This window comes from Aegilops tauschii, chromosome 2 (genome assembly GCF_002575655.3).
Source record: "Aegilops tauschii subsp. strangulata cultivar AL8/78 chromosome 2, Aet v6.0, whole genome shotgun sequence".
NCBI classification, from domain to species: Eukaryota; Viridiplantae; Streptophyta; class Magnoliopsida; order Poales; family Poaceae; genus Aegilops; species Aegilops tauschii.
In genome coordinates this window covers 301,789,662-301,811,108 of record NC_053036.3, presented here as the reverse complement: position 1 = coordinate 301,811,108, position 21,447 = coordinate 301,789,662, and the positions used below count along the sequence as shown (strand labels likewise).

Sequence of the window (21,447 nt, the reverse complement as noted above, 5' to 3'; positions counted from 1 at the left end):
GACGTCATGGCGGTTCCACGCTGGGACGGTTGCATCGAAGGATCTTTGGATTTGGCATGCATTCTTTGGTTTACCAGGGTCTCTCAATGACATAAATGTTCTTCAACATTCACCTCTGTTTGCAAAGCTATCCGAAGGTCAAGCTCCAGAAGTGAATTATACCATCAATGGTCATCCATACACAATGGGGTATTACCTTGCAGATGGTATATACCCACCATGGGCAACATTTGTGAAGACCATACCATCTCCAGAAGGCAGAAAAAAGAAACATTTCCCCAAAAGACAAGAGGGAGCCAGAAAGGATGTGGAGAGAGCCTTTGGAGTTCTGCAATCCCGCTTTGCTATTGTTCGGGGACCTGCCAAAGGTTGCAAACGCAAAGAAATTGGTGATCTAATGAAAGCTTGCATCATAATGCACAATATGATAGTTGACGACGAGCGAGACAGCGGTCCACGAGACTACAACTACGACTCTATGGGAGTAAAGGTGGTCCCATCTCGTTCTCATGCGGAACAACTGAGTGGTATTCAAATGAATCAACGGATCACAAACAGAGCATTTCACTCGCTGCTTCAAGATGATCTAGTTGAGCACATCTGGCAGAAGTTTGGAGATGAATGATTATGTATGCAGTTGTAATAATGTAGTTGAATCTTATCATGTACTATTTTAGTTATGGCATAATGCAATGTTTCCAATATACTGCAATGCTTTCACAACTAGTTTAGACAATAAGCAGTTCACACGACAAACCTGATGTGTTCTATCGGCGAGCGGCAATCTCATTCTGCTTGTTGATGTAGAATTGTTGTTGTGCCCCACTCATAGTACTAGTGTCCATGGACATGATCTTCTCTTCTAACTCAAGCTGTTTCTGTGCCATCTCCCTCTCCTTGATTGTCATTTGCCTCTCCCTCTCTTGGTTTGCCATCTGTCTCTCCCTCTCCTGGTTTGCCATCTGCCTCTCCTGCAATGCAATTTGCTTCTCCTGCAATTCAAATGCTCGCTCATAACGAGCATTCTTCGCGGCCTCTTTCACCTCGGCCTTCTCTAGCTTTTGTGCCCACACAGTTTCTAATGATAACTTGGGAGCAAGAGCATCGGAAGCAGAAGCTTTAACTTTCCGTAAACGTTCTTTATCTCGCTTATTACCATCAGGCCTTATCTTTGTATCAAGAGCATCAGTGGATCCGAAGTCTTCATCATTAGAAGTTGTACCTGGACTTGTATTAATGCAACTCTAACCAGCAATGCATTAATGCAAATGGCCTGTTTTTAGGATCTTTGGACTTGTATAAAACAAGTGCCTGGGCTTGCTGCACAAATAAAAAGCCTATTAAACTCTCACAAAACATATGAAAGTTTAGAACCAAACTAAAAAGATGGATGCTTACCTGCTGAGCGATAGTCACCCCACTTTGGTTTCTATTAAGAATTTGCTGATAGTGTCCACAAAACTTGCTGACATGTTCATTAATAGTGCTCCAACGACAAGTGATTGCATTTTGAACACGCACCGGCCATGACACTTTCTTGCGCGTGCTGTAGTAATCATAAATCCTACCCCAATAAGAATTTGATGATTGATCTGTCCCTATCATAGCATCCAAACTGGTGTGCAACCATGCTGCCACCAACAATTCATCTTCAGCAGCAGCATACAATTTCATATGACAATACATCACCAAACTAGCATCAACAATATCAATCTTCAGTATGCACACATGTTTAGCAGCAAAATTCAGCATGCACACATATTTAGTAGCAGCAGTAGCAGCATACAGGGGCAGCAAAATTCAATCTTCACTACAGGGCAGCAAAATTCAGCATTCAATCTTCAGTATTAAATCTTTAGTATTAGATCTTCAGTAGTACTAGCAAAATTCAGCAGTAATCTTCAGTACATCAATATTCAGCAGTAGCAACGTACAGGAACCCAACCCCCGAGCGCTGCCCCCTCCCTCGACCCCAAGCCCCGAGCGTTGCCCCCTCCCTCGACCCAGACGTGGCGGCGACGGCGACCCCGCCCTCGACCCAAACCCCCGACCGCAGCGCCCCCTCCATCCACCCCAATCCCCGAGCAGCGCCCCCCACCCCACCCCAACCCCCGAGCGGTGCCCCCTCCCTCGACCCAGACACGGCAGCGGTGGCGACCCATACGCGGCGGCGGCGGCTACCCATATGCGGCGGCGGCGACGGCCAGATCCACAAAGGTTGGATCCTATCCTCTCATCCCTCTCTCGCCGGGAGGAGAAATTGAGCATACCTCGCCTCGGGATGCTATGGTGTGGCGCGACGACGACCTCACAGCGGCGTCCTCTTCGTCTCCAGAGCAAGCGACTTGGCAGGAGAGAGGGCGACGGAGTTGGCGGGAGGGAGAAAAAGTGGCTGCGGTTGAGCTATGGACGATGCCTTCACATCGTCCAGGCCTGGACATTGTGGAGGTGGATTTAGAAGATGTGCATGTTTGGACATCCATTTACACAAGCTGTTGGACCTCCATTTTAAACTCACATTGTGAAAAAAAAGCATAGACAACCATATAGACAAGCTATTGGAGATGCTCTAACAACTTCTGGCCTGGATAGTGAATATGGACACGAAATTCTTTGGTGCGAAATAACATAGGACATTCGTAACATTACAAGTCAGCCTACTGTCCAAATGGCAATACTGGACCATTTACTTCTAATAATCTGTTACAATTTATAAACACATATGCCGAAAGAATAAACAATGGTACAAAAAGTTCTTGACTCTTCCCAAGGTGCTTCCACATTGTCATCCGCCCACCATCACTTCTAGCCAGGGAAAACGAGCATAATGTAGCTGCCGAATAGTTATTTGTTGCCGGATGCACTGCTCGACAGGGCATCATATGGGATGTTTAGGCCATCACCTACCTACCGATGAATCCAAGCCGCTGTAGGATGAAGGCCAAGATCAGCATGACAATAGCAAGGATCAGGCCTTTCCTGCCTAGGAGCCAGTTCTTCGTCTTCTTTGCTACTTCTACTCCCTGCTGTGCTCTGTCCATCCATTTCATCTGAATGCAAAGCAAGCAGAGGTTAATAATCTAAGAAGTCTTAACTGAACTCTGACAGCTAATTGGAAGTAAAATATATGCCCATTGTCTGCACACAGCTCAGAGGAGAGGTTTTTTTTTTAATTAGCTTCTCACCATTCTGTCTAAATCTTCTGGAGATAATGAAGACATAGCTTGTTGAGCTTTGGCGGCATCCTCCTTCGACAGCTTCATGCCAAACTGCTCACTCATGTTTGCCATCACATCAGGACTCATGTTCTTCATCATGGATGCAAACATCTGTTAATTTAGAAAAGTTTTAAGAGATGTTAAAATCCATAACCTCAGCTTCTTCCCTGATGAAAACTCTTCACAAAAAACAAATTCCTTGGGCTAAAAGATTTTTACCTGCCGCATAGCAGGGTCTTTCATAGAATTTCTCATGGTTTCTTGCATATCAGCTGTAGAAACTGGGGAACTGGATGATGAATGGTCCATACTTTGGTTGTTTATTACTATTTCATCAGGGTTCTCCACAACAGTTTGCGAAGATGAAGGTTGGAAGTTATTGCTACTCGTTTCTGCTCTTGATGAAGGTCGGATATTACTCCCAGTCCCTGGTCTCACAGGCGCACTACCAGGCCCACCCATTTTAGAAGCAAAATCCATCATATTTTGCAGTTCAGAAGGGGACATCTTCCCAATCATTTCAGATGCCATACTAACCATGTCAGGTGACATTTCGGGCATATTGGATCCAAGATTTGAACCAACGGGGTTTGTGCCGGTTAATGAAGAAGCAGCCTGAAACATCTTTTGTAGTTCTTCTGGTTTCATGGTGCCGATCATTTCGCTGGCAGTTTTAACTAGCTCCGGCGACATTCCTTGCATTCCCAACTTTGATAACCCATCAGCATCACTATTAGAGACATAATTTTGAAATGACCTGACAGTTGACCAGGACACCAAGAACGTTATGCATATTTTGTAAAAAGCGCAATGAGAAGACTGTAGGTGAAGTGAAGACATTTTACTAATGTTACTAGTAAATAAAGCAAAACATGAAATCCAAGTAAAATGTACATAACACTTGGAAGTTTTTGCAATCAGATATGAAATTCCTGCATAATGTGAACCTAACGTGATCAAGTAAGATAGCACAACAAGATATAATCATATTTCTATAACAATATGCCAGATAGACAGATCCACCACAAGACAGGATACACATCACAAGAATGAGAAGAGAATTAAAAAAACGCAGCTAAGAAAAAAGATTTATGGGTATCATTTTTTTATACAAGATAATTGATACAGTAAGAACATTGCATGTTAATGCATGCCAAATAATGGTTGGCTAGTGGACGAATAAAAAGGTATCTGAAGTAGCAACAACCGAAACATATCAAAACAGAGTGCGGCAACTCTGAATATGGGAAACATAGACCAGAAGCAAAGAGACTGTTACCTGATAGTAGCAGGATCATTCATTAGGCTTTCTGAAGAGTCAGATTGTCTTGAGTTTCCTGCTCCTTCATGTGGTTGTGAAACAGTATACTCAGTAGAAGAACTCCTTTGAGTACTTAACAGCTCTGAACTATCTTCTTCCACAATTTCTTCAATAACAACTCCTTAGAAACAAAAGAACACCAAGATGAGTAGTTTGATGAGTCGAACTGAATTATAACAAACACTGTCGAAATAGCATCAAACCAGTATACAGAAATAATATATTTCACTACAACCTCAGTTCTACTCTTATATCATAGTTTGGCTGGATCAAGTCAAAGGCCCATCTACTTATTAACTATTATTTTATATATCCTTCTACCATTAAGTTGATTTTGGCCAAATATTCATCACAAATATATGCACACAAATATATTCATCATAAATACTCTTAGGATGGAGTGATTTAACCACAAAGATTTTATCAAGAAGCAACTTGAGCTACAGTAAGATGGGTTCAGATTAAAAAATAGCAGGCGATGAAAAAGAGCAGCATAATTAAATTCTAAAAAGAATATCAATGAAGCTACCTTTTGGCAGGTTTGTTCCTCCTCCTTCAGTTGCAAGTTTTGCATCTGTGTCCCTGCATAATGAATGTACTCTATCAGTAGGACAACGGCGAAAACTAAAATTACTAACCACTTTTGTCCATGTCAGCAACAAGATCAGCAGAATTTCATATGTTTGTGCAGGAAAAAAGGCAAACCATACCTCAGAACCTCAGCAATAGTTTCATCCTCCGGAGAAATTTCATGGGCTTTACGTAAGTCAGCAACAGCAGCCTGAAGGTTTCCTAGTTCTTTGTAAGCTTGACCTCTTCGGTAGTATGCTTTCACATTGCTCGAATCATAAGTTAGAACCTGTGGCACGGTTGATCGTTGGGTCAGCATAACAGGTAAATGCAGAGCTGCCATCGTTAAGACAACTAAACTAACAACAAAAGTTCAGCAAACTGAAATTGACAGAGTTATGGACTTCCATTTAGACAGCTCATAAATACTACTAACAGCAAAGGTGGCAAACAGAAACAACGAAAGTAGATCGCATTTAAGATAATGGTAGCACTGTGATGTGTAACCATGCCCGCATATAATATTGGTATAATGGGTAGAAAGCCTCAAACATACCTCTGAACCTTCATTTACACATTCATCAAACATCCCTGATTTCAGGTAACACGACATTAAATTAAGGGTGCACTGCAACTGCAGAGTTCGCCCAGCTGCCGATGGTATGCTCTTCATGTTTTCCTTGGCCTGGTCAACAAAAGAGCATATAAATTAAATTGGCAGTCATGTCACTTCTTTATACATGGAAGGCATGGGATTTGAAACGCACAAGCTTGTACTTGGCAGCAGCATCAGTATACTTCCCATGGCTATGAAGTTCATTTCCCTGGAACAAAAGAAAACGGATATTATGGAAACTCATAACATGCATAAAAAAATGGAGTCCGACACCCAATACATTAAATAGATGATGAGATACATAATTTCTTAGACAAGAGATAACAGGAAGATGAATAGAAAATGAAATTATGTATCCAAATTATGAAAACCAAGCACGACTGGACTATATGAGCATTCTCTCCATGAATTTTTCTTGCAAAATATTTTGTAGTGACAACCATGTGAAGCTGTCGCTTTTCCAGTTTGTAATTAATTCATTCAGAGTGATCTAAAATCCTGATCGAGTGAGCCGATTAGCATATTTTATACAAAGAATTTTGGAGCTTAATAAAAAAATGATCAAGTGTATTTGACTATTTGTCCAACTCGCCAACCAAGAGTAGGAAAAGGTCATTCTATGCTAAACGAAAGGTCGTGCTGGATTTTGTACACACCTGCTGCTTCAACATCTTGGCACCAGATAGCGCATATGATATTTGAGCATCAGCTTGGGCCTTCATGGCAGCAAATTCTTCAGGCTTAGCGTTGGCAATTTTTTCAGTCATATCAAGCATTTCCTCTGGCCTTGTTTGATTGAGCTGTTGAGCAGCTCTTTTGAAGTCCTCAGTTCTCATATTTTTCATACTCTCGGATGCTAGCTTTATCAAGTCAGGATTGGACATGAGCTGCAATTATCAAAATTGCAACAAGCACACATGGTCAATCGCATGATACTCGTGCTTTCTCAGGGCATAAAAATAACATTAATAAGCAATGATGCTGGACACTGCAAATAACAAAAGCAGGAACTGAGGTATGAAACAGTGCTGAAAAAAACAGACATAAGTGCACACACAGATATCTACCAGCAGAATCCTATTGCATATAGTTTAGGCAATAGATGCAGAGTATTGTGCGAAAAGACCCAGCAACAGCCTCGTTTAAACAGTAGCACGTGGCTGTTGTTTATAACAGCAGAAACCAGCATCCCATTGGCGTCACCTGTCCAAATCAAACTCAAACGTACCTCGAGTCCACAGCTACACACACTACAATTTTCTTTACCAATTGACTTGAGGAGTTAACTTAGGACCAATTCAACTCGTACGCAATAGGTCAACCACAACACGATTCGATCTAAGCAACCACAGCAGCAGCAGCAAAAAACGGTTGCCAAATTGAGCGTGATCTCCTCTCGATCTACCGCTAGCGAGACCACAACCGGGCAGGGAATCAATTGAGATCAAACCGGCATGGCCGAACGTAGGTATATGGATCGGGTGCGGAGACCTGCTGTTGCATCCTGGCGAGGTCGTCGGGGGACATGCGTCGCATCTGCTCCTGCGCCAGCCGCATCATCTCCGGATCCATCATGGCGGCGCCGCCACCAAGCAATCCCCAACACGCAGATCGAAGCGGCGGATGGGATCGACGCGACAGCCGAGCAGCGACCTGGAGCTCGCGGATTTGGGAATTAGCTCTCGGGTGTGCGTCTCGCTCTTTTCTTTTCTTTCGGTCGCCCTTTCTGGTGGTTGATTCGTAGAAAAACCTGTTGCTGGTATTTATTGACGGGTTTTGCGAGGGGCGACGAGAGTGTAGAAAACCGATACGGAGTCCAATCCGAAAGCGGCTCTTCTCTTTGACGGATGATGCTTCCTCGCGGTGGGCCGCTGTTTTGGAATGGGTTTGGGCTCGGGATCATACGGAGTTAGACGGCTGGGCGTTGAGCCGTTCCACCCTCCACGCGCTGCATTTTGTCTTCTTCCTTTCGGTCTGATTTCTGGGACTATATTTTTATATTACTATTCCTTTTAACTTTCGATCTAGATTCATCAATTATCACGACAATACAAAGAGCACATGAAGTAACAAAAAATACATCTAGGTCCATATACCATCTATCAACGATTATAAGCACTGAAGCGAGCCGTAGACCACAACCGGGCAGGGAATCAATGAAGTTGGACAAAACTTTTTTAGTAGGCCATCGAAAAGTCGTCGTGCTAAGATCCCAAAGGACCAGCGTATCAGAACAACAACCATCGTCAATGAAGAGAAGCGTAGATTGAATTTATCCAACCTGTCGACATACCAACGTAGAAGAACAAGAAGTGGATCCAAGTAGATCCACCGAATACAAAATGCCAACTGAATCCCGTGGTTCCGCCGGAACACACCCCCTCGTACCCTCCGACGATGCTAGACACACTGCCGGGACGGGAGTTGGGCGGGAAGAATCTTATTTCATCTTCAGGGAACCATCGTCGTCTCGTCTTTCTGAGCAGGGCACAAACCCTAAAAAATACACAAGCAGACACCTAGAAACTAAGCAGAAGTGCTCCCGCTGGCAAAGACCGAGGTCCACCGCATCTCCATGGTCTAAGGCCACAGGAGATGAGGTAGACCTGTGGCGGCAGCACAGGAGGCGAGCAGATCTAATCGTATGTTTCATGAGAGTACAGGGCGAAGGGACTGCTAGGTTGACCAAGTACCCTCGAGACAATTTTATATTACTAGTTAATTTCTCGTATGTTGCAATGGAGTATAAGTATTCTAATGGTTCAACACTAATATCATTAAAAATGTACATTTAGCATCCTCATGCACATCAAACATCATTAGTTGCATGTGCATTGCAATGGGAGCATAAATACTCTAATGGTTCAACACTAATCTTATGAAAAATATCTATTTAGCATTCGCATACACGGTAAGCATCATTGTTGACTATTTTTGTCGTCAAATCACTCTTCTTCTTATTCCTTCACCCATATCATTTCGTGCCCAATTCAAGCCTGCCATCGTCGCCAATTGCATATCCAACAATGGCGTTAAGTCTTCCGAGGTCACCACTTTTGTAGTCGATTTCAAGGAAAAACCAGGTCAACTATATGTATGACCCATGTTATAAACCATAAGCAATCATGTGCAATTACTTGGCACAGGAGACATTTGGGAATGATGATCAGCATTAGAGATATCACGTAGAGGAGGTCGGCACAGATTTGGCGCGTCCATATCTTCAAGTGTCATGGTCGGTCGGCGCCCAAATAATGAAAAAATAGTCGGGCCAAATGTAATTTAACATATTGATGATCAACGTTGATGCTATTTTAACATATTGGCCATTTTCTTCTGCATGACTGCATAATATTGTACTATCCACAAACCTCTTTTCAATAATTGTTTTCAATTAGCACGAGGAGATTAAAGGATTTACACCACTGAATGTGTCCATACAAAAATAACGAACAATAGTGAAATAAAGCAACAAAGTTTGTCTTGATTTTGAACATGGCTCCAAAGAAAACATGTATTACGCGCGTAGAATATACCTTCACTTGTGTGTTGAGAGATGTAACGCCCCGACTTAACCGTGCATTAGTCATACACGCAAATGTGCACGATCAAGATCAAAGACTCGCGGGAAGATATCACAACACAACTCTAGACACAAATTAAAGTCATACAAGCTTTATATTACAAGCCAGGAGCCTCCAAGGCTCGAATACATAAGCTCAAATATAAATGAGCCAGCGGAAGCAACAATATCTGAGTACAGACATAAGGTAAACAAGTCTGCCTTAACAAAGCTAGCAGAAAAACAACATGGATCGAAAAGGCAAGGCCTCCTGCCTGGGAGCCTCCTAACTACTCCTGGTCGTCGTCGGTCTCCACGCAGTAGTAGGCTCCGTCAGGGTAGTGGTAGTCGTTGTTGGGGAACATAGTAATTTCAAAAAAAATCCTACGCACACGCAAGATTATGGTGATGCATAGCAACGAGAGGGAGAGTGTTGTCTACGTACCCTCGTAGACCATAAGCGGAAGCGTTATGACAACGCGGTTGATGTAGTCGTACGTCTTCACGATCGACCGATCCTAGTACCGAAAGTACGGTACCTCTGCGATCTGCACATGTTCAGCTCGGTGACGTCCCACGAACTCACGATCCAGCAGAGTGTCGGGGAAGAGCTTCGTCAGCACGACGGTGTGATGACGGTGATGATGAAGCTACCGACGCAGGGCTTTGCCTAAGCACTACAACGATATGATCGAGGTGGATTATGGTGGAGGGGGCACCGCACACGGCTAAGAACAATGTCTGTTGTGTGTTCTAGGGTGCCCCCCTGCCCCCGTATATAAAGGAGCAAGGGGGAGGCCGGCCGGCCCTAGGGGCGCGCCAAGGAGGGGGGAGTCCTCCTCCTAGTAGGAATAGGACTCCCCCTTTCCTAGTCCAACTAGGAAGGGGGAAGGGGAAAGGAAGGAGAGGGAGAGAGGGAGGAAAGAGGGGGTGCCGCCCCCCACTCCTTGTCCAATTCGGACTCCCAAGGGGGGCGGCCCATGGCTCCCTCCTCTCTCTCTCACAAGGCCCATGTTGGCCCATTAGTTCCCCCGGGGGTTCCGATACCCCCCCGGCATTTTTTACTCCAATAATTTATCCGGTGACCCCCGGAACACTTCCGGTGTCCGAATATAGTCGTCCAATATATCAATATTTATGTCTCGACCATTGCGAGACTCCTCGTCATGTCCGTGATCACATCCGGGACTCTAAACTATCTTCGGTACATCAAAACACATAAACTCATAATACCGATCATCACCGAACGTTAAGCGTGCGGACCCTACGGTTTCGAGAACTATGTAGACATGACCGAGACACGTCTCCGGTCAATAACCAATAGCGGAACCTGGATGTTCATATTGGCTCCTACATATTCTACGAAGATCTTTATCGGTCAAACCGCATAACAACATATGTTGTTCCCTTTGTCATCGGTATGTTACTTGCCCTAGATTCGATCGTCGGTATCTCAATACCTAGTTCAATCTCGTTACCGGCAAGTGTTGGGGAACGTGGTAATTTCAAAAAAATTCCTACGCACACACAGGATCATGGTGATACATAGCAACGAGAGGGGAGAGTGATGTCCACGTACCCTCGTAGACCGAAAGCGGAAGCGTTAGCACAACGCGGTTGATGTAGTCGTACGTCTTCACGATCCGACCGATCAAGTACCGAACGCACAACACCTCCGAGTTCAGCACACGTTCAGCTCGATGACGTCCCTCAAACTCCGATCTAGCCGAGCTTTGAGGGAGAGTTCCGTCAGCACGATGGCGTGGTGACGATGATGATGTTCTACCGACGCAGGGCTTCGCCTAAGCACCGCTATGATATTATCGAGGTGGATTATGGTGGAGGGGGCACCGCACACGGCTAAGAGATCAAGAGATCAATTGTTGTGTCTATGGGGTGCCCCCTCCTCCTTATATAAAGGGGGGAGGAGGAGAGGGCCGGCCAAGGGGAGAGGCGCGCCCAAGGGGGCGCAATCCTACTCCAAGTAGGTTTGCCCCCCCCTTTCCTATTCCAACTAGGAGAAGGGGGAAGGAGGAAGTGGAGAGAAGGAAGGAGAAGGGGGCGGCCGCCCCTTTCCCTTTCCCAATTCGGATTGGGGCAAGGGGGGCCGCGCGCCACCTCTTGGCCTCCCTCTCTCCTTTCCACTAAGGCCCATAAGGCCCAATAGCTTCCCGGGGGGGTTCCGGTAACCCCCGGTACTCCGATAAATATCCGATAACCCCCGGAACCATTCCGGTGTCCGAATATAGTCGTCCAATATATCAATCTTCATGTCTCGACCATTTCGAGACTCCTCGTCATGTCCGTGATCACATCCGGTACTCCGAACAACCTTCGGTACATCAAAACACATAAACACATAATATAACCGTCATCAAACTTTAAGCGTGCGGACCCTACGGGTTCGAGAACTATGTAGACATGACCGAGACACGTCTCCGGTCAATAACCAATAGCGGAACCTGGATGCTCATATTGGCTCCCACATATTCTACGAAGATCTTTATCGGTCAAACCGCATAACAACATAAGTTGTTCCCTTTGTCATCGGTATGTTACTGGCCCGAGATTCGATCGTCGGTATCTCAATACCTAGTTCAATCTCGTTACCGGCAAGTCTCTTTACTCGTTCCGTAATACATCATCCTGCAACTAACTCATTAGTTACAATGCTTGCAAGGCTTATAGTGATGTGCGTTACCGAGTGGGCCCAGAGATACCTCTTCGACAATCGGAGTCACAAATCCTAATCTTGAAATACGCCAACCCAACAAGTACCTTCGGAGACACCTGTAGAGCACCTCTATAATCACCCAGTTATGTTGTGACGTTTGGTAGCACACAAAGTGTTCCTCCGGTAAACGGGAGTTGCATAATCTCATAGTCATAGGAACATGTATAAGTCATGAAGAAAGCAATAGCAGAATACTAAATGATCGTGTGCTAAGCTAACGGAATGGGTCAAGTCAATCACATCATTCTCCTAATGATGTGATCCCGTTAATCAAATGACAACTCATGTCAATGCCTAGGAAACATAACCATCTTTGATCAACGAGCTAGTCAAGTAGAGGCATACTAGTGACACTCTGTTTGTCTATGTATTCACACAAGTATTATGTTTCCGGTTAATACAATTCTAGCATGAATAATAAACATTTATCATGATATAAGGAAATAAATAATAACTTTATTATTGCCTCTAGGGCATATTTCCTTCAGTCTCCCACTTGCACTAGAGTCAATAATCTAGATTACACAGTAATGATTCTAACACCCATGGAGCCTTGGTGCTGATCATGTTTTGCTCGTGGAAGAGGCTTAGTCAACGGGTCTACAACATTCAGATCCGTATGTATCTTGCAAATTTCTATGTCTCCCACCTGGACTAGATCCCGGATGGAGTTGAAGCGTCTCTTGATGTGCTTGGTTCTCTTGTGAAATCTGGATTCCTTTGCCAAGACAATTGCACTAGTATTGTCACAAAAGATTTTCATTGGACCCGATGCACTAGGTATGACACCTAGATCGGATATGAACTCCTTCATCCAGACTCCTTCATTTGCTGCTTCCGAAGCAGCTATGTACTCCGCTTCACACGTAGATCCCGCCACAACGCTTTGTTTAGAACTGCACCAACTGACAGCTCCACCGTTCAATGTAAACACGTATCCGGTTTGCGATTTAGAATCGTCCGGATCAGTGTGAAAGCTTGCATCGACGTAACCATTTACGACTAGCTCTTTGTCACCTCCATAAACGGGAAACATATCCTTAGTCCTTTTCAGGTATTTCAGGATGTTCTTGAACACTATCCAGTGATCCACTCCTGGATTACTTTGGTACCTCCCTGCTAAACTTATAGCAAGGCACACATCAGGTCTGGTACACAGCATTGCATACATGATAGAGCCTATGGCTGAAGCATAGGGAACATCTTCCATCTTCTCTCTATCTTCTGCAGTGGTCGGGCATTGAGTCTTACTCAACTTCACACCTTCTAACACAGGCAAGAACCCTTTCTTTGCTTGATCCATTTTGAACTTCTTCAAAACTTTGTCAAGGTATGTGCTTTGTGAAAGTCCAATTAAGCGTCTTGATCTATCTCTATAGATCTTGATGCCCAATATATAAGTAGCTTCACCGAGGTCTTTCATTGAAAAACTCTTATTCAAGTATCCCTTTATGCTATCCAGAAATTCTATATCATTTCCAATCAGCAATATGTCATCCACATATAATATCAGAAATGCTACAGAGCTCCCACTCACTTTCTTGTAAATATAGGCTTCTCCAAAAGTCTGTATAAAACCAAATGATTTGATCACACTATCAAAGCGTTTATTCCAACTCCGAGAGGCTTGCACCAGTCCATAAATGGATCGCTGGAGCTTGCACACTTTGTTAGCTCCCTTTGGATCGACAAAACCTTCCGGTTGCATCATATACAACTCTTCTTCTAGAAATCCATTCAAGAATGCAGTTTTTACATCCATTTGCCAAATTTCATAATCATAAAATGCGGCAATTGCTAACATGATTCGGACAGACTTAAGCATCGCTACGGGTGAGAAGGTCTCATCGTAGTCAACCCCTTGAACTTGTCGAAAACCTTTTGCAACAAGTCGAGCTTTATAGACAGTAACATTACCGGCAGCGTCAGTCTTCTTCTTGAAGATCCATTTATTCTCAATGGCTTGCCGATCATCGGGCAAGTCAACCAAAGTCCAAACTTTGTTCTCATACATGGATCCCATCTCAGATTTCATGGCCTCAAGCCATTTTGCGGAATCTGGGCTCACCATCGCTTCTTCATAGTTTGTAGGTTCGTCATGGTCTAGTAACATAACCTCCAGAACAGGATTACCGTACCACTCTGGTGCGGATCTTACTCTGGTTGATCTACGAGGTTCAGTAACAACTTGATCTGAAGTTTCATGATCATCATCATTAACTTCCTCACTAATTGATGTAGGTGTCACAGGAACCGGTTTCTGTGATGAACTACTTTCCAATAAGGGAGCAGGTACAGTTACCTCATCAAGTTCTACTTTCCTCCCACTCACTTCTTTCGAGAGAAACTCCTTCTCTAGAAAGGATCCAAATTTAGCAACAAAAGTCTTGCCTTCAGATCTGTGATAGAAGGTGTACCCAACAGTTTCCTTTGGGTATCCTATGAAGACACATTTCTCCGATTTGGGTTCGAGCTTATCAGGTTGAAACTTTTTCACATAAGCATCGCAGCCCCAAACTTTAAGAAACGACAACTTTGGTTTCTTGCCAAACCACAGTTCATAAGGCGTCGTCTCAACGGATTTCGATGGTGCCCTATTTAACATGAATGCAGCCGTCTCTAAAGCGTAACCCTACAATGATAGCGGTAAATCAGTAAGAGACATCATAGATCGCACCATATCTAGTAAAGTACGATTACGACGTTCGGACACACCATTACGCTGTGGTGTTCCGGGTGGCGTGAGTTGCGAAACTATTCCGCATTGTTTCAAATGAAGACCAAACTCGTAACTCAAATATTCTCCTCCATGATCAGATCGTAGAAACTTTATTTTCTTGTTACGATGATTTTCAACTTCACTCTGAAATTCCTTGAACTTTTCAAATGTTTCAGACTTATGTTTCATTAAGTAGATATACCCATATCTGCTCAAATCATCTGTGAAGGTGAGAAAATAACGATACCCGCCGCGAGCCTCAACGTTCATCGGACCACATACATCTGTATGTATGATTTCCAACAAATCTGTTGCTCGCTCCATAGTTCCGGAGAACGGCGTTTTAGTCATCTTGCCCATGAGGCACGGTTCGCAAGTACCAAGTGATTCATAATCAAGTGGTTCCAAAAGTCCATTAGTATGGAGTTTCTTCATGCGCTTTACACCAATATGACCTAAACGGAAGTGCCACAAATAAGTTGCACTATCATTATCAACTCCGCATCTTTTGGTTTCAATATTATGAATATGTGTATCACTACTATCGAGATTCAACAAAAATAGACCACTCTTCAAGGGTGCATGACCATAAAAGATATTACTCATATAAATAGAACAACCATTATTCTCTAATTTAAATGAATAACCGTCTCGCATCAAACAAGATCCATACATAATGTTCATGCTCAACGCTGGCACCAAATAACAATTAGTTAGGTCTAAAACTAATCCCGAAGGTAGATGTAGAGGTAGCGTGCTGACCGCGATCACATCGACTTTGGCACCATTTCCCACGCACATCGTCACCTCGTCCTTAGCCAATCTTCGCTTAATCTGTAGTCCCTGTTTTGAGTTGCAAATATTAGCAACAGAACAAGTATCAAATACCCAGGTGCTACTGCGAGCATTAGTAAGGTACACATCAATAACATGTATATCACATATACCTTTGTTCACCTTGCCATCCTTCTTATCCGCCAAATACTTGGGGCAGTTCTGCTTCCAGTGACCAGTCTGTTTGCAGTAGAAGCACTCAGTCTCAGGCTTAGGTCCAGACTTGGGTTTCTTCTCCTGAGCAGCAACTTGTTTGTTGTTCTTCTTGAAGTTCCCCTTCTTCTTCCCTTTGCCCTTTTTCTTAAAACTGGTGGTCTTGTTAACCATCAACACTGGATGCTCCTTCTTGATTTCTACCTCCGCAGCCTTTAGCATTGTGAAGAGCTCGGGAATTGTCTTATCCATCCCTTGCATGTTATAGTTCATCATGAAGCTCTTGTAGCTTGGTGGTAGTGATTGAAGAATTCTGTCAATGACGCTATCATCCGGAAGATTAACTCCTAGTTGAATCAAGTGATTGTTATACCCAGACATTCTGACTATTCTCCTCTGATGCAGAGCATCCTACGGACATCACCATGTCAAGAGTCCATTTGGCAAGTGACACGTGCGACATCTACTTCACATACACAAGGGTGAATCATCTCCTTTACACGTGCTCACTTGACCCTCTCGAGGATGGTATACTACTTGACACTCCTTCCGTGTGCATGCATAGGTATTGTCGGAACATCACGGATGTCGAGGAGGAGTGCGAGCACAAGTGTACGTCTACACCATCCGCGAGGGAAGCATGGAAGAGAAGACGGAAGAAAGGAGAAGAAGACGGAGCGGTTGCTGAGTTGGAGCCGGACATCCGGACGGGCTCAGCCGGATCATCCGGGCCGACCCCAGGATCGTCCGGATAACTGCGCCGAAGACACCCGAAGGCTTCACCTGAAGCCGGATCATCCGGGACTCCGTCCGGATCATCCGGATCCCCGACGCCCGGATCATCCGGGACCCCGTCCGGATCATCCGGCCTTGCCTGCGCGCATGACTCGGGCCGAGGCCTATGTACCCATTCCGCCCCCTCACTTACCCCTTCGTGGCTTAGACTATAAATAGACCTCCTCCACCTCCTTTCTAGGGTTAGCAAAGTGATAGCTCATTTGATAGAGAGCTTTGCTCCTTGTACCACTCTACTCTTGAGAGAGAGAGAGACCACCACTCCCATGGAGTTCAAGACCTCCATGTGAGAAGATCCTGCGGGATATATCGATCAAGACCCCCTCTTGGGCGGCCCCCTTCAAGACCTCCTCATGGAGATGAACCTTACCTTGTATCATTCCCTTTGTTGTTCATGTACCTTGTGGGTCTTGTGTGTTTGATTGTCTAGTGGATGTGTGATTGGACTTGTTCTTGAGTGTTTCCCCTTGTGATTTCTCTCCGTTCTTCCCCGTGTTCTTCGTGTTCTTCGAGGGATCTCGCTCCTTTCGTGAAAGATCGGCCATCTAGGGTTCCACCCTACATCATCTTGGTATCATGAGCCACGTTGATCACGATTTCGGAGCCTCCCCGTTGTGTTTTCTAGCCTAATTTTGTTGATTTCGTCCTAAATTCGAAAATCCCCACCAAAAATAGCCCCAATTTTTTTTGTGATTTGTGAGTTTTGATGATGTTTTGTTGATTTTGATCCATGGATTTGCTTGGTTTCAAGTGGATCTAGCATCTCCCCAAGTTTCCCCACCTTCCATCCACGAAATCTCCTCAATTTTGCCCCGAAAATCATCCATTTCCGTCAAAAATTTCGTCCCCGAGAGGAAATCCCGAGCAGTTTGACCTGCCCGGATCATCCGGACCTTCTCCCGGATCATCCGGACATCCCCTGGATCAGCTGGACGCCCCCCGGACGTCCGGATAACCCACACACCCGAATACCCGAACCGGAGCTGACGAACCCGGATCATCCGGAAGTACACCCGGATCATCCGGACCAAGCCCGGATCATCCGGACCTCCTCCCGGATGTCCGGCTAACCCTGACACTGACTCGGCTGAAATCTTGTTTTGGCCATATCTAATTCATCCGAACTCCATTTTTGACGTTCTTTAGCTCGTTTTGAAGCTATTGACATCCCCCTTCCCACAAAAATACCACCACCATCATTTGACTCCATCATATTTTCGGAAATTTGGCAAGTTTGCCTAGGCCCTCGACCATATCATCCGCATTACCACCACCGACTTCCGCAACCTAACCCATTTTGTTCCCCGTAGCATTAGTGGTTGCTTGAGTAGTGATTCGAGTCTCCTAAGGTGTTTCGGCTACTTAGGGATGGTTGCTTCTTCATCAACCACCACCACCACTTCCGCATAGGCTTGCCCACCATATACTTCCGCCACCTCAACTTAACCCAATTTTGTTTGTGTTGTGAGTTGTGTCTCCTAAGGTGTTTCGGCTACTTAGGGACCGTGCTTTCAACTCCGCACCGTGTATAGTCCACCACCATAACCTCCACTTCCGCATTGCCTCGTGCAACACCACCGCTTTCCGCTACCACCATTTCCCTTTTGTCTTTGAGATTTTGAGTTCGCGGTTTTTCCGTTTCCTAAGGTGTTTCGGCTACTTAGGGACGAGTCTCCATCATCTTGGTATCTACATCAAGAACACCGCCACTCATCATCGCAAAGGACGGTAACCTCGACGACACCATTGTATATTCCCCTTGCAATTGCATTGTTAACCCCTAGCCCATTTTGCGTCACTTGCCTATCGAGACTAGCCATTTGAGTATTGCCGGCAACGTTACTTGTGCACATCAGTGATCATCCCTTCCATTGCATATATACCATATCATCCTTTGTGTCACAAGCTTGTTCCCGCATATACACAATTGCTATCTTGGTTTGTGCATCGTGGCCATAAAAAAAGAATAAGCTTTTAAGCAAGAGAAAGAGTGAGCAAAGAAGCTTGTTAGCAAGTGCCATAGCATCATACCACATTGCATATAAGATTGTCATATCCGATCATCTTGGATCATCTTGAGAAACACCGGGAACCATACATACATAGCATACTTGGGATAGAAAGTTTATCCATTTTGCATCTTATAGGTTGTGCACAAGTGTCGTATCCGCCTATTGAGCAATCGTGCTAGCGTCTCTCTTGAGTTGTGCAACACGAGAGTTTTCCGTGGATTCCACATTTTGAGCTCATTCCTTGGTTGCACAACCCCATTTATCTATCCGTGTGTGCGTTTCCGTGTGCCATTCTTTGCTATTGGTCTACTTGTTTCACTTGCGAATTTGTGAATCTCTTTCAACATTATTGACTCTTGCTAACATTTTGCATCAAATTTTTGTGCCACTATCCTCACCGAGCCACTCCATAAGCTTTACTTGATAGGTGTGAGTGAACAAGTCTGGTACCAATTCCACTATTCTTTCATCTCACATTGAGTGAAACGGATACATCCTCAACTTTGGGAAAAGGTAACTTGGTATTGTTTATCTCATTTCCTACTCACCTCTACTCGAGTCTTGTGATGGATAGGCAAGGCATTTCACCTTTGGTCTACAACAACAACGACGAGTTCGATGCCACGAACAACTCCAACGTCGCCAAGATGCATGCTCAAATGGAGGAGATCAAAGCCCTCATCAAGTCCTACAAGAGATCTTCCTCGTCTTCGAGAAGACGCTCAAGAGCACATGCCTCCGAGCTACCATCTCTGGTAAGATCACATCGGCATCGACACCATCACCACCACGAACGTGAAGGTCAAGAGCTCAACACCAACAACCGCTCAACGACTTCACCATTTCCCTTGGCATCTTCGCCTACGGACATACGGCATCTTCGCCAACAAGCACCCCAAGACTACGCTCAAGAGAAGCTCCCCAAGCTCAAGTCCGCGACTTCCACGAGCTACTACGACCTCGACACCGACAATGCGATTCCTTTCTATGGCACTCAAGAACCCAAGGAGTATCTCGAGTGGGAGCGCCTAATGGACGACTACCTCAAGCTACATCAAGTTCCTCCCGAAGATCAAGTTAAGTGCGCCACAAGAAACTTCCACGACTACGCCTTGACATGGTGGCTTCACACACCTTCGGAGAGCTACGACATGAGTTGGCCCAAGACGAAGAGAGCTTTGCGGCGAGAGTTTGTGCCTCCAACCTACACGGAACAACTTCTACACCAATTGGAGAACACCATCCAAGGATCCAAGTCCATTGACGAGTACTTCAAGGAGATGAAGATTGCCTTGCGACGAGCCGGCGTGGACGACCCCATGTCAATGACGTTCCACTTCATGATGGGATTGAACAACGACATCTCCAAGACTATCTTCCTCGAGAACTACAAGTCCCTCGACGACAACTACATTGGTGCTCTCAAGGCGGAACAAGAACTCATGAAGGCCAAGGCTTCTCCACCCCAAGCACACTTCTCAAAGACCAATCTCAAAGACAACGAGCATGAGGCTAGTACCACCAAGATGTCCAAGCCCGACGAGCTCCAAGACGATGCTCCCAAGTTCGACTTCACCGCCATCCCTCTTTGTGGCATTGATGGTGCCGAGTCTCCTTCGACTCTTTTTCAAGACGGTGCAGCGACGAGTACGACTACGGAGACATTCGAGGACCAAGCTTTGGAGGCGAACGACATGGTGACGAGCAAGGATGATGCTTCCATCTTAGGAGGCGAGAGTGATGTTGTGCCATCTTCGGCCTTCATCCACGGCGACGGTGACGAGATGATCGAGCATGGGATTTTCCCTTTGGTCATGGAGGAGAGTGATGATGTGCCATCTTCGGCCTTCATCCATGGCGACGGCGATGAGGCGGTTGAGTATTTCACCTCGACCACGGCGACATATGATGACTTGAGTGACTTGTGCCACCATATTGAGAGTGAGAGTGACTTCACCACTAGCCCCATATATGATGTGTTGCCACAATTCCCATGTGAGGAGAGCCACAACCCCCACCACTTGAGTGAGATGAGTGAATCCACCATACGTGAGATTGAGTGCACCTACTTTGAGGGAGTGAGTGAGTCACCACATAGAGAGAGAGTGATAGTTGATAGGGCATGTAAGGCCACTATGATTTCTAACGACTTAACCTCTACCTCTATTGTGTCTTCTCATTTGGTGCTAGGTCCCATATATGATGACGCGCCGATTCGCAACGACTACGTCCTCCCTTTGGACAAGACGATGGCCTTGGTGGAATATGATGCAACCCCACATGGTTCCATCACGATGAAGATGACCACTATTTGGTCTTTCCCACCTCACCTACACCACTTGAGTGGAATGAACAAGGTAACATAGGTGAAGGTGATGCTCGAGTCCCACTAGTGGACATTCTAGACATTGATTGCTTGCATGATGTTGATCCACCTATTTCCATGCTTCATGCTAGCGAGACTTTCCCATGCGATGATTTACCCATTTATGATGAGTTTGAATATTGCCATGTGGAGTCTATTAGTTGTGATGCCATGTTACATAGGATTTCTTGTGACAATTCTTTAGGTCACATCATGTTTGACAATCCGCTTGACTTGTCATATGCTATGAATGAGATCAACCATATGTCATATTTGCAATCTCTTCGTAGTGACTATGCATATGCCATTAAAATGAACCCAATTTGCACAAATGACATAGATGACAACCCCATGGTTATTGGCATTTGTTTTTCTTGTGATGATATTGATATGCTCCCTTTGCATCATTTATCTCATATGCCATGCCATGACCAACTAGCTTCGGATATGCATTGTTTTGGATGTTGTCCATTTTCTCCATATGATGTTTCCAATATTGCTCATGAGGAGACCCCCATAGTTTCCTCATACATTTTAGGAGATTATGA

At 44.9% G+C, this 21,447-nt stretch overlaps 1 protein-coding gene across 1 annotated transcript; it reads right to left on the bottom strand.

Moving 5' to 3' along the window:
* Nucleotides 1-2,565: 2,565 nt before the first annotated feature.
* On the bottom strand, nucleotides 2,566-7,686 carry LOC109744423 (outer envelope protein 61). The gene is made up of 10 exons (XM_020303542.4): nucleotides 7,217-7,686; nucleotides 6,382-6,612; nucleotides 5,877-5,933; nucleotides 5,666-5,794; nucleotides 5,250-5,398; nucleotides 5,069-5,121; nucleotides 4,498-4,660; nucleotides 3,438-3,975; nucleotides 3,186-3,329; nucleotides 2,566-3,050 (listed from the first exon to the last, which is right to left on the bottom strand). The coding sequence occupies exons 1-10, from the start codon at nucleotides 7,298-7,300 to the stop codon at nucleotides 2,904-2,906; spliced, it is 1,695 nt and encodes a 564-aa protein (XP_020159131.1). The 5' UTR covers nucleotides 7,301-7,686; the 3' UTR covers nucleotides 2,566-2,903.
* Nucleotides 7,687-21,447: the final 13,761 nt, after the last annotated feature.